The sequence below is a fragment of the Bos taurus genome, chromosome 24 (genome assembly GCF_002263795.3).
Source record: "Bos taurus isolate L1 Dominette 01449 registration number 42190680 breed Hereford chromosome 24, ARS-UCD2.0, whole genome shotgun sequence".
Classification (NCBI taxonomy): domain Eukaryota; kingdom Metazoa; phylum Chordata; class Mammalia; order Artiodactyla; family Bovidae; genus Bos; species Bos taurus.
In genome coordinates, this window is record NC_037351.1 from 41,671,994 (window position 1) to 41,685,580 (window position 13,587).

The 13,587-nt window shown below is 43.2% G+C and overlaps 1 protein-coding gene across 5 annotated transcripts in view; it reads right to left on the reverse strand.

Annotated features, from left to right (window-relative positions):
* Positions 1–13,587, reverse strand: part of PPP4R1 (protein phosphatase 4 regulatory subunit 1) — a 49,191-nt gene that overhangs the window by 20,033 nt on the left and 15,571 nt on the right. For 2 of the 5 annotated variants that reach the window (XM_059881047.1, XM_024984600.2), the window contains exons 3-10: positions 9,570–9,705; positions 8,642–8,748; positions 4,927–5,069; positions 4,333–4,479; positions 1,651–1,758; positions 1,458–1,523; positions 657–815; positions 186–313 (exon numbers count right to left, since the gene is read on the reverse strand). In XM_059881047.1, coding sequence (XP_059737030.1) covers positions 186–313; positions 657–815; positions 1,458–1,523; positions 1,651–1,758; positions 4,333–4,479; positions 4,927–5,069; positions 8,642–8,748; positions 9,570–9,705 — 994 coding nt within the window. Of the gene's footprint in view, positions 1–185; positions 314–656; positions 816–1,457; positions 1,524–1,650; positions 1,759–4,332; positions 4,480–4,926; positions 5,070–8,641; positions 8,749–9,569; positions 9,706–12,780; positions 13,351–13,587 lie in introns of those variants that run through there. The other 3 variants (XM_059881049.1, XM_059881048.1, XM_024984603.2) reach the window with 3 other exon arrangements.

The window sequence follows — 13,587 nt, forward strand, 5'->3', positions numbered from 1 at the left end:
TACACAATTAACCAAAGAGATGCTTAACAGATGTGTTTAAAATAAGATTCTATAAAAAATAGTTACGAACTTTTATAATGAAGAGAAATAATAAACTCTCCAAAAAGAACATAATAAAAGTAGTGAAAATGAAAAAATTGCTCACAAGCAGTAAAACTTGAAAGCAAAGTTTTTAAAGATCTTACCTATTTTTGTCTTCTACTGATGTATCTTCTGAGCTTTTGTTTTCTTCTTTAAAATACTGGCCCGAGCTAGATGGATTAGCGAACGTAGATATGAAAGGTCCCAGAGACTGGAAAGCTGCTTGCCGAACCTACAGAGGGAAGAAAGGACATGTGCAGACCCTTAGTCTATCCTCAGCTAGGAGTTACAATTCCCCTTCAGTCATTTTCTCCTTTTTACTTTTAAGCTTTTTAATCTTGGCTTGAATATCCAAACTGTGAGGATGTGAATATGAGACCCTACAAAATATTTGCATGGAATAGAAATTTTGTCCTGTTTAAAAAAAACAAAAGTTAATATAGTAGTCCATTGTCTACTCCCAGAAGTATCAGCAGTAACATAACTGATAAATTATTTCTTAAATTATGGGATTAAAATCGTATTTTCTATAACATGCACTGTTTTACAAAAATGATAATTAAACAAAGCCCTACCCAACGTGAAGGATCACTGATCAAATTAATAAAGAGCGCTGACAGTTTAGTCCGTCGAATCTCCTGACACGTGGCACATGAAACGGCCATGAAGCACTCCGCGCAGGCCTTGCGGACGCCCCACACGTTGTCCGAGCAGAGCTGGAAAAACCTGGGCAGCTGGGCGAGAGGGGCCCCGATCGTTAGGCAGACACACGCAGGTTTCAGTTGTTACTTTTACTTCATTTCTCACTTTCCCAGCATTTAAAACATTAGCTTTACAAAATTTAGAAGACTCATTTAATATTAGCTATTAGTAGCTTTAAATAAATCACACCCAATTCATTCCACTACTGACTGTGGAAAAGCAAAGACACTCCTGACAAATACAGCTCGAGTTTGTACTTAATGACTCTGCATAATAGGTGGTTTCCAAAACTCTTCGAGCACATTAACTTGTACTTTAAGCCCTTACATCCCATGAACTAACCATTTAAAAATCACCTGCTGTAAATCTAATTGGTCACTAAAATACTCTAGGATTGCAATAAAATGAAAGATTCATTTGAATAAGTAAGAACTGATTTTATAATAATGGAATTAAAAAGGGATTGATGGTTCTTAACATCTGCACTTTTAACAAACTGTCCTTAAACACAACACAATACAAACACCCAGGTTACAGAAACTTAAACTCTCAAAGTCATACTATCTTTCTGGAACTATGTTAATACAATTTGGGGGCCACTGTATGTATTTCAAACTTCAGGTGCTGCTCTGTGAAGCACTGCTTTCTCCTTGGTTTCTGTCTGCAGGCCTTACCAACATCTCCTCAGTAGCTTGCTGGCCGACGACGCTGCAAATATCTCCAAAATTGGCGGCACAGACCTGACAATGAAAGCATCATTGACATTTCAAAATATTACAGTGTTCTTTAAAAACAATCTTTTCAATTCCACAGATCATACAGTAGCCACGAGAAGAACCCCATATCCTACCACCGCCAGCACAGTACCTTTCGAACATGAAACATCCTGCAGTCACAGCACATCTCACAAAACCGAGGGAGGATCAAACGCTCCGTGATGTCCTTGCCAACCATGGGGGCCATTTTGCACATTATCTAAAATAAATGAGAGTGCAGACATACTGAATGCACCTTCACACCAAGACTTCTGCCAATTTATTAAAAGTATGTAACTTAAGGAAGTATAAAAAATGACATGATGTCCTTATACATCACAGAAAAATTCATCCTATTTGTCCAAGCTGAAGACAGAAAAACAGGTATTAACTACTACCAACAGAATCAGCCCAATGATTATTAAGGTACAATAAACCCAGAGAAAATCCTAAAAATTGCATTTTTACCTATAGTTTCAACCTTATTAATCATTTTGCCCAATAAAAGTAAAAAAAGAAAAGAACTACATTTCCCTGATAAGAGAATAAATGGTGATTGCTCAAAGGAAAGACTATCCATCCACAAGAAGGGTCTGGACGCAGGGCACCGTCACTGCTAAGGAAAGCCTGCACACAGCCAGCCCTCATTGTGCAAAGCACCCACTGTCTCTGAAACTCGCAAACGGGAAGACCACACACTTACTCTGCAACACCAGGGCTCCAGGAAGGCATGGACAGAGGTCTGAGATGCACAGGAATTGGATAACACCATTCCAGGCAAAGTGAGGACTGTTTGAAAACCAGCTCAATGCATTTGAATACCTTCCCCCCCAGAGTTAAAATATAAGGAAACCTGACGGTCTGTCGTCATTATATATTACGTCCACCCCCGGCCCAGGCAAATACTAGGAGGACAGGCAACTGACTGGATAGAAAGGGGACTCTACCCATATGTGCATGACTGTCTACAGACCACACAGCGAGGAACCTACCAAGAAGCCACTGCAACAAACAAGTGAGCTTAAGGAGGTTTGCAGGACATAGGACAGAATGAAAAAAAAAAATGTATTTCTATAAATTATCAATGAACAACCGAAAATGTATAACATTCACAATAATGAAAAACAAACAAACATGAAATTTAACACAGTACATACATGATCTATTGAAAACTACCAAACAATGAGGAGATGAGGGAAAGACCTAAACAAATGGCGAGATCTCTGTGCCCACAGTCAGTCAGGCTGGCCCATCCCTATCAGACCCACGACCCTCAGAGTGAGGGGGGGGGGGGGCGCACACTGACACCCCCCATCCCCTAAAGCAGCATGGTTTCTTGACTCCAGACTGTTTCCAGGCATCTCCAAGCCCGAGCTAATGATGCAAAGATACACAGCATCACCAATCTGGCATAATTAAATTCTTAGGATGAATTATTCCCAAAACAAAACAACCGGGAAGATAGGGAATGCAAAACATAACGGAATAAACGCAAACCACTTGTGAGAGGAGCACACGCTTCTCACTAGCACTGGGTGTAGCCCTGTTATAATTACAATGTTTTACTATTCCACAATCACATCAAAAATTACAACACAGCAAGTTAAACTCTGCTCAATATAAACCAACAGTTACACCAAAATCGATTTCTTTTTCTTGAGAAGTTTGTGAAATTAAAAAAAAAAAATCTATGATTTGGAACTTGACAGAGGTGATACAACACAATGAATGTACTAAATGCTTCTCAATTGTGAACTTTAACATGATTGATTTTATGTTATGTGAATTTCACTCCAATAAAAATGCAATTACTGGAAACTATCTAAATTCATTATTAACTGGTACCTAAGTATCTAAAAATAAAATAATGGAACTTCCAATGAAAGGCACTAGAGAGAAAATATAATTTGTCCTACAAAAGACCCAGAAGCACTATTAAATTATTTCTAGTGTAATTTTATTTCATATCAACACAAACGCCATTGTATTAGGTTTAAACAGCAAATTCTCACTACCTAAATAATTTAAATTAGTTTTCAGATGGATTGATCACTTTTCTATTTTAAGAATTCTTACTTTCTAAACTGAGGAACCACAGATGTGAATGATAAACTGAGGAAACACAGATGTGAATGACAACATACTACCCATGTAACTCAAGCCCAACTTGAGATGGCTCTCAAGTAATCAAACTATTTGCTAACCATGTCCAAAAACCAGAAAACTCACCATATTTGACTTTATTATGTGCATGACGACTTAATCTGTGTGTTTTTCTAGTAATTGTAACATATCATATATTCCTCCCTGCAAAGAGCATGCCATCAAGGACAGGAGCAACAGGCAGCATCACTCTCTTTTCTTACTGCGCACTCACAGTGCCTAGAAAAGTGCTCAACAGCAACTCAAGGAGCTCAAATGCGTCTTCATTCAATACAGCGTTTTTAAAAGGATCCTGGCTATCTTTGCCATCTTACTTTTTCCTTTTGATGAGATGAATTCACAGCTGATTCACTATTTTCTTGCCGTGCATCCTGGCCTCTCTGAGCCTAGCAAGGATCATCATCCCAGGAGCTCCACGCGGCACAAGCCCTCCAGGAAAGACACCTCTGCCCTCCGAAGCCTCTGTCCACTCCGAGCCCAGCATTTATGTTTCAAATTCCGTGACCCGTGGCTACTCTGACACCCAACACGTACCCACCCTAGCACAAGTAATATGGCACCGTGTCTAGCGTCACCTCCTATGGCCACACACCAGTTCATCTCCCTGAACTGAAACCTGAGCTCTACTTACGGCCACAGCCTCCGTCTTCACGTCATCGTTGCTGTCGGGGGCTGTCAGCTCCACGAGGACAGGGCACACCTTGGTCTCCACATCGACGCGCTCGATCAGCTCCTGCTCCAGCAGGGCTAGCAAAGCTGCCTGGCTCGTTTTTCTTACCTGGGAAAAAACAAACACATCAATGAGGCACACACACAGTATGATGAAACCCTAAGGCATGAAGTTCACAACTGTGGAGACTCCTCATCCAACCAAAGGTTCACAACTGGCACAACTTTGCAGACAAAAACTGGTGGCTGCTCTGCAAAGACAGAACTTGGCAGACTGTGTCGTAACAGATCAAGGGGAACAGAAAAGCCACTCCTGGAAAAGAGGTCTCCCTGTGACAAACTTCTGGGGGCCGCCCGGAAGGGTGGCAGATGAGCAGCAGCCACTGGCGCTGTCTGTTGCGGCACTAAGGCGATCTCCTAGGCTCTCCCCATCTTCTCTGAGATGTCATTTTGTCATTCTGAGAAACCAAATGACCAGGTCTAAGTGGAAGGAACACTCTAAGCAGACCACCAGATGGCACACATTTCTGTGGGAACGTGGACAGGGCCCTCCTACCTGGTTATTCTGATCTGCGAGATAGCGAACCACAATGGGCAGCAAGTACTTTGAAAAGGCGTACGGGATTGCTGGCCGGTTTTCTTGGCAGAACAAGGCAATGTGAGGCACCTGCTCCATCAGCTCTGCCCTCACGGTCGGCTCTGCGGGAACAACAGGAAGGTTGAGTGGATGCGTCCTCCCCGCACAGGGTTCTTGCCAGGCGGGCAGTCAGGAGGGCCCCCAGAAGAGCCCCAGACTCTCCTCCCGGCATTGTGAGCGCTCAGGGAACGCGCTCCGCTCTGTGATGCTCTTCACAGACACGGCAAGGTCACCCCCTCCCAGATTCTGTCTTCAGAGCCTGCCTGGAGCCTACGGTCACTCCCTGTGAGGACTTCCACCTGAGTTCAGGTCAACTGTATACGGCATCACCCACAAACTCTGCTCTCTCAGAGCCCCCAGACAGGCTATAAGGACTGGCTCCTCACCTGAATGCAGCCAGCGAGTGCAGAGTTTGTAGTCAGACTTAACTATGACGATAGAGGGTCAGCAAATGCTAAAGGACCGACAGATTAAAAATAACAAGAAAAAAAGGAAAAAAAATAAAAATAACAAGAAAAAAAATCTGAAAAGACCCAAGTGCATATGGCAAATTTAAATGTGACAGCATTTCAAAAAGACCAACTGTCCCCTGAGTAACGGTAAGAAAGCAAGCTGGTTATATGAGGAAAAAAGGTAAGACTCCTACACTGCTCTCTCAATATAAATTCTAGGTGAATCAGAGATCCAAATTAAAAAAAAAAAAAGATCAAAAGCACTAAAAGACAAGATTTTAAGGGATTTTCCTGGTGGTCCAGAGATTAGGAGTACTCACTTCCACTGCAGAGGGGCACAGGTTCAATCCCTGATTGGGGAAATAAGATCTTGTAAGCTGTAGGGCAAGGTCAAAAAAAAAAAGTTGAATCTTGAGGTGGGAAGCCCTTCAAGGCAAATAAAACCCCCAAACGAAGACCAGCTAATTTCACTTTACAAAGACTTCATTAGGGACAAAAGATGTATCTAACAGGAGTTCTGTATTTTGAACCATGTATAAATGTATAAAACATTTTGCTGACAAAGGTCCATATAGTCAAAGCTCTGGTTTTTCCAGTCGTCATGTATGGATGTGAGAGCTGGACTATAAAGAAAGCTGAGCGCTGAAAAATTGATGCTTTTGAACTGTGGTGTTGGAGAAGACTCTTGAGAGTCCCTTGGACTGCAAGGAGATCCAACCAGTCCATCCTAAAGGAAATCAGTCCTGAATATTCATTGGAAGGACTGAAGCTGAAACTCCAATACTCTGGACATCTGATGCAAAGAACTGACTAATTTGAAAAGACCCTGATGCTGGGAAAGATTGAGAGCAGGAGAAGGGGACGACAGAGGATGAGATGGTTGGATGGCATCACTGACTCAACAGACATGAGTTTGAGCAAGCTCTGGGAGATGGTAAAGGACAGGGAAGCCTGGTGTGCTGCAGTCCATGGGGTCACAAAGAGCCAGACACGACTGAGCAACTGAACATCAACAATAAAACATCTACTTAGACAAAAGAAAACTTAAAAAAAATAGGAGTCTGAGGTAGAGGAAACGTAACATTAAGAATATTAAGACCAAAACTTCCTGACATCTGACAGAGAGACTAGAACCCTCAAACTCAAGGAGGCTGAGATAGCGTGGCTCTGACAACCCTCTGACCCTGACACTGCTCCCAGACGACTGCTAACAGTCAGAGGAGCTGCCCAGTAGGCCTTCCTGCCAACCCAGCTTCTCCTCAAGTCAACGCTCTCGGCATTACTGTTTCAAATCACAAGCAGTGTGAACTCTCAGGCCCAAAACAGTATAAATGTTTACAATCTAGCCCTCAGCCCCCTCGCTTAAGCCTAGTTTTTCTAAACTGCAGGATGAGTAAACCCACTGTTGACCAAATGGGCCAGTGTCCTAAGTTCCCCAGACCCCTACACCTCTCCTTTCCTCTCCCCTCTGTACCATCAGACCCAGCTCAGATGCCACCAGCTGTTGGAAGCCAGCCCCAATCCTCCCTGTTACGGCTTACTCTTAGTACGTCAGCTGCACTCACTCAACTGTTAATTTAATGAAAGGAATTCTTATTCATCTTGGTAATGGCTCTAACATTCAATCTAGAACCTGGCATAGAGTATATACTGTTTACACGTATCCAAAGTATAAATGTCAGCAGAGATATTCAGCAGGAACTCAACAACTTGAGATACATTTTAGAACACATACAGGAGAAGGGAATGGCTAGCCACTCCAGTATTCTTGCCTGTGAAATTCCATGAACAGAGGAGCCTGGCGGGCTCTAGTCCATGGGGTTGCAAAGGGTCGGATACGACTGAGCAACTAACACTTTCACTTTCACATATTAAAAAATAGCAGTGCAGTTGGTAAACAAGCAGAAGAAATACAAATTCTGCCTTAAGAAATATTTAGGTCTCTACTAAGAAAGGAATAAATACAATGGAATGCAACAGTACCAAAATTTTAAGTTAAATTGTTTATCTCTGCCAAATCAAAAATAAACTTAAGTAAAAATAATGATGAAGCTAAGCTAAGTTGCTTCAGTCGTGTCCGACTCTGTGTGACCCCATAGACGTCTGGCAGCCCACCAGGCTCCACTGTCCCTAGGATTGTCCAGGCAAGAATACTGGAGTGGGTTGCCATTTCCTTCTCCAATGCATGAAAGAGAAAAGTGAAAGTGAAGTCGCTCAGTCGTGTCCGACTCTTAGCGACCCCATGGACTGCAGCCTACCAGGCTCCTCTGTGCATGGATTTTCCAGGCAAGAGTACTGGAGTGGGTGCCAGCGATGACACTCGCCTAAAACCACTTTGGAACAGGCATATACATGAGCAATTACACAGAACATCATAGGAGATAGTAATAGAATATTAGCGAGCTTACTAACTTTTTTTTCTACAGGAAAATGAAACTATCTAAGTAAGGCTAATGTGAACAGTAAACATATTCCCATAAAAAGAGACGCTCACCAAAAAATGAGCTCATCTAAAAATTAAAGGATGAGAATGCTAACATGCCAGAAAGTTTGACAGAAATGGAAAAATAACCCACTTCAATAAAGAGATCATGGATTTAAGAAAAAATTTTATTTCTGAATTGTTTCTAAAATCAAATATAGGAATATGCTCAAAGCAATATTAGGTTAAAATGGTATATTTTATGTATGTTTTGCCTCAGTGAAAAGTATTTTTTAAAAACGTAATAAACTGTATTCTAAGTCTCAAAACAAGTTTACCTTTTAAGCAGACTCTCCTCCTATCTGCACTTCAGAGACAAACAGCTTTAGTTTTACAATGAATAACATTTTTTAAGTAAGAATGCATTTTTTGACAAAAAAGTTTTACACCCCACTCCATCCCTTTTTACTTATTAAAAAAAGTTTACAATTTTTATTACAGTAATGAGTTATTCTGAATGTACATGATGCAAAACAATGTTCTTAGATTCTTCTGAAAAATTTCCAAAGTCAAACTAAATGGGCCTGGTATATAAAATGTCTGGATCTTAGTAACAGGTTTTTTATTTTCTTGTTACTCCTGGGTTAGATAATTTACTTAGGAAATATTTCCAAGAAACCTCATGTTACACTTAAGTTTTTCATTAGTTTTTAGAAACTTAAATTTGATAAAAGAAACCTTCCCCTGCGTAAACACACACCTGAGTCATCAGCTAATCTGCTGATTCTCTCCAGAACGGCAATGCACTCTCTTTCATCATCGCACACTTCCCTCAGCGTGTCCAGCAGACTCCGGGCCACCATCTGTCTGCACAGAAGAAGATTATACCATGGTCAGTGGCATCCAACAGTTAATATTCAAAATTTGAAAGCCAGAATCCATACAGATTTCAAAAGTTTTTCTTAACACATCTTATAAGTGACAATTTTCTAAGTGACAAATGCTGGTATGGATTTTATTTTAATTAAGATGAGACTGAACATTTATCAGAATGTTTCACCTTTATCAGACAAATTCCTAAGGTCACTGAAAATTTGTTTCAAGTAATTGTTAATACCTTCAATTATCATAGATAGGGGAAAAGTATCATTTTTTATATAAAATGTTATCTTTACATATTTGATTAAATAAGTTTCATACATATACACTCAGAAGATGCTAGAAAGACTTTCCAATTTCCCAGAGAAACTGGGAATTTCCCAGGTGGTCTGGGGGCTGCAGGTGGAGAAACAGTGCAACTGGGGAGAGAGAGCGCACGTCCCTGCCATGCCCCATGCCCCCGCCAGCTAGCACCTGGTCCACGGCAGGGACACACCGCCCCCTGCTGGAGGAATAACAGATTCCTCAGTAGCCACTTCACATGAACGGCAAAATGATGCTTAACAGCAAAAAAGTAGTGGGGTTTTTTGGTTGCTTTTTGCCAAAAAGCCAAGAAAGAGCGCGTTTTCTTACAGGACAGAGGAGTAACGAGTGTAAGGGCGGCCACAGCTGTGACCAGCAGTGAAGCTGGGTGACTCTCACTGCCCGTGGCAGTGACACCTGCTCTAAACTGGGTACTTCTGTGAACTGAAATTCGTGCAATAAAAGCCACCCTCCCGCCTCCCCCAGTGGAGAGCATGTGCACGTACCTGTTAAATACGTTCTCACTCTCAGCATACTTGTCCAGTCTCCCCAGCGGCGTCAGCATGTCATCTTGTGAGACAAAGTCCAGGGCTGAAGGTACAACAATCACATCAGACTCTGAGCTGCAGTCATCCACACCAACTATCAGAGACATGAGAACACTCCTCATACAACTGCGCACGGAGAGGCGCCCGGGCCTCCCAGGCAGCACAGGTCAGCCCGCCCCTCACTGCATCTGGAGGACAAACAGCCACAGGAGAAGCTGGGTCGGAGGCCACGGATGACGAGGGGCTTCCTCTCCTCCTTTGATGGGTGCGTTCTAACCGCCCCAAGAAGCACAGGGGTCAGAGGCTGCAGATGCTCAGTCGTGTGACCAACGAACAAGAGTGACCAGAAAGGAGTGATCCCACAGACCTGAGAACCCACACGTTCAACCAGATCACTGACAACGTGTAAATAAATGAAGTGTCAGACACCGACAGAGTTAATTCTGCCAGGCAGTCAGAGAACTCACACTACATAGAGAAGAACCAAGACTAGAACTACAGCATCCTTCTCATCAGGAAGAACACAAGCCGGAGACAGCAGAGCAGGTCTGAAGGGATTGAAAGCGGAAAAGCCAACCTACACCTCTAGACCTATTAAACAGAAATCATTCAGACATCTTTGAAATTCATGTCTCTTGAACATAAAGAGCCTCTTGATGAAAGTCAAAGAAGTGAAAAGGTTGGCTTAAAGCTCAAAATTCAGAAAACTAAGATCATGGCATCCGGTCCCATCACTTCATGGCAAATAGATGGGGAAACTGTGGAAACAGTGGCTGACTTTATTTTTCTGGGCTCCAAAATCACTGCAGATGGTGATTTTATGCTTACTCCTTGGAAGGAAAGTTATGACCAACCTACACAGCATATTAAAAAGCAGAGACATTACTTTGCCAACAAAGGTCCATCTAGTCAAGGCTATGGTTTTTCCAGTGGTCATGTATGGATGTGAGAGTTGGACTGAGAAGAAAGCTGAGTGCCGAAGAATTGATGCTTTTGAACTGTGGTGTTGGAGAAGACTCTTGAGAATCCCTTGGACTGCAAAGAGATCCAACCAGTCCATCCTAAAGGAGATCAGTCCTGGGTGTTCATTGGTAGGTCTGATGTTGAAGCTGAGACTCCAGTACTTTGGCCACCTGATGCAAAGAGCTGACTCATTTGAAAAGACCCTGATGCTGGGAAAGATTGAGGGCAGGAGGAGACGGGGACGACAGAGGATGAGATGGTTGGATGGCATTGCCGACTAAATGGACATGGGTTTGGGTGAACTCCAGGAGTTGGTGATGGACAGGGAGGCCTGGCGTGCTGTGGTTAATGGGTCGCAAAGAGTTGGACACGACTGAGTGACTGAACTGAACTGAACATAAAGGTGAAATAAAGACTTTTTCTGACATACAAAAGCTGACAGGCATCAGTATCAGCAAACTTACAAGAAATACTGGAAGTCCTTGAAGCAAAAAGAAAATTACACCAGATGGAAATCTGAACCACAAATGAATGAAGACTATCAGAAACGGTGAATATGTGGGCAAACACAAACGCCTCTTCTTCTTGGAAAAAAAAAAACACACTCTTTAAAGATAATTGCTTAGGGAAAAACTATGCACTGTAAAATAAAGAGAAAAAATTTACTGTGAAGTTTATAATATGTGTAGAAGTAAAATATATGACTATATGTACTCAGTTGCTAAGTTGTGTCTGACTCTTTTGTGACCACATGGACTGTAGCCCACCAGGCTCCTCTGTCCACAGAATTTTCCAGGCAAGAATATTGGAGTGGGTTGCCATTTCCTCCTCCAGGGGATCGTCCTGACCCAGGGGCTGAACGCAGGTCTCCTGCATCTGCAGCACTGGCAGGCAGATTCTTTGCCACTGAGCCACCTGGGAAGCCCAAAACATGATCACAACAGCACAAAGGCAGAAAGAGAGTGAGGCATACTGTATACACACACATGAAGCCCGACGGGGATGAGTCAGAGGAGCACAAAGGCAGAAAGAGAGTGAGGCATACTGTATACACACACATGAAGCCCGACGGGGATGAGTCAGAGATCACAAAGGCAGAAAGAGAGTGAGGCATACTGTATACACACACATGAAGCCCGACGGGGATGAGTCAGAGATCACAAAGGCAGAAAGAGAGTGAGGCATACTGTATACACACACATGAAGCCCGACGGGGATGAGTCAGAGGAGCACAAAGGCAGAAAGAGAGTGAGGCATACTGTATACACACACATGAAGCCCGACGGGGATGAGTCAGAGATCACAAAGGCAGAAAGAGAGTGAGGCATACTGTATACACACACATGAAGCCCGACGGGGATGAGTCAGAGGAGCACAAAGGCAGAAAGAGAGTGAGGCATACTGTATACACACACATGAAGCCCGACGGGGATGAGTCAGAGGAGCACAAAGGCAGAAAGAGAGTGAGGCATACTGTATACACACACATGAAGCCCGACGGGGATGAGTCAGAGGAGCACAAAGGCAGAAAGAGAGTGAGGCATACTGTATACACACACATGAAGCCCGACGGGGATGAGTCAGAGGATCACAAAGGCAGAAAGAGAGTGAGGCATACTGTATACACACACATGAAGCCCGACGGGGATGAGTCAGAGGAGCACAAAGGCAGAAAGAGAGTGAGGCATACTGTATACACACACATGAAGCCCGACGGGGATGAGTCAGAGGATCACAAAGGCAGAAAGAGAGTGAGGCATACTGTATACACACACATGAAGCCCGACGGGGATGAGTCAGAGGATCACAAAGGCAGAAAGAGAGTGAGGCATACTGTATACACACACATGAAGCCCGACGGGGATGAGTCAGAGGATCACAGTAATTATAGACTTTGCAGCAGCTATTAAACACCAAAAAACCCCACCTGAAACATACAGCAAGTAAGCCAATAAATGTCATTAAATGGAATCACAGAAAATACTCAGACGAAAAAGAGGATGAAAGGAAGAAAAAACACATGGGACAAACAGGAAACAGCAATATGAGAGGAAAATCAAACCATATCAGTAATCACAGTAAGTGCAAACACTCTAAACACCCCCAATTAAAAGGCAGACACTCAAACTGGACTGAAAATAACACAGAATCTTCTTACACAAAGACTTTACCAGGTTATTCTGATCTACGAGTTACAGCAAAGTACCTCATGCGTTATGAATCAGTTGTAAAACCACCCAGACACTATCATTTGGCCTGTTTCCTCCTCTAGGATTGTTGGCTGGCATGACTTGGAAGGTGCCTTTATGCAGGCTCTAGAATTCTATGACTATGACCAAACTGTTTCATCAGTTGCACACCTGTCAATCTTAAAGATAAACATGAACACTGCAGGTTCTGGTCCCTAAAAAGGCAGGGGCTGTTGGGAAAAGTGCCAGAACTGTGATAGTCACGCATGGCTGTGTTTAGGACAAGCCTGGAGAGCTCACCCTAAAAGGCAGACCCCCCACATCTCATACTCAGACCCTGATTGTGCAGGTGTGGAGTGAGACTCAGAAGCGATCGTTTTTAATAAATACCCCCAACAGGCTTAAACACAGATTGTTGAACAACTATATTTGAGAAACACCAAGAGGGTAACAAACCATATTCTTCCTCCACTTGTATTTCTGCCTATCTTCACATCATGGTTGAGGATCGTCTCTACATGGAAGGGAGTGCTGTGCCCCAGCAGGGCGCTGGGGCAGACGTACGCTCCCCAGCGCTGCAGCCTCCTGCCAGCGCTGGTGGACGCCCCCTGCCTGAACATCCTCTCCAGGGTCAGGACTTCCTCATCAACTCCTGACTGGACTAAGTGGCTCTGGGTCTCCTCTTTATGGAGGCAGCAATGATCTAATTACTGTGGCTACAGACTGCATACTTCAGTCTTTACCTAGCCATCCTGCAAACGCCTGCGCGGGTGACAAGTAGGAGAAGCACACAGATAATCAATAAAGCTTTCACCACTAAAGAG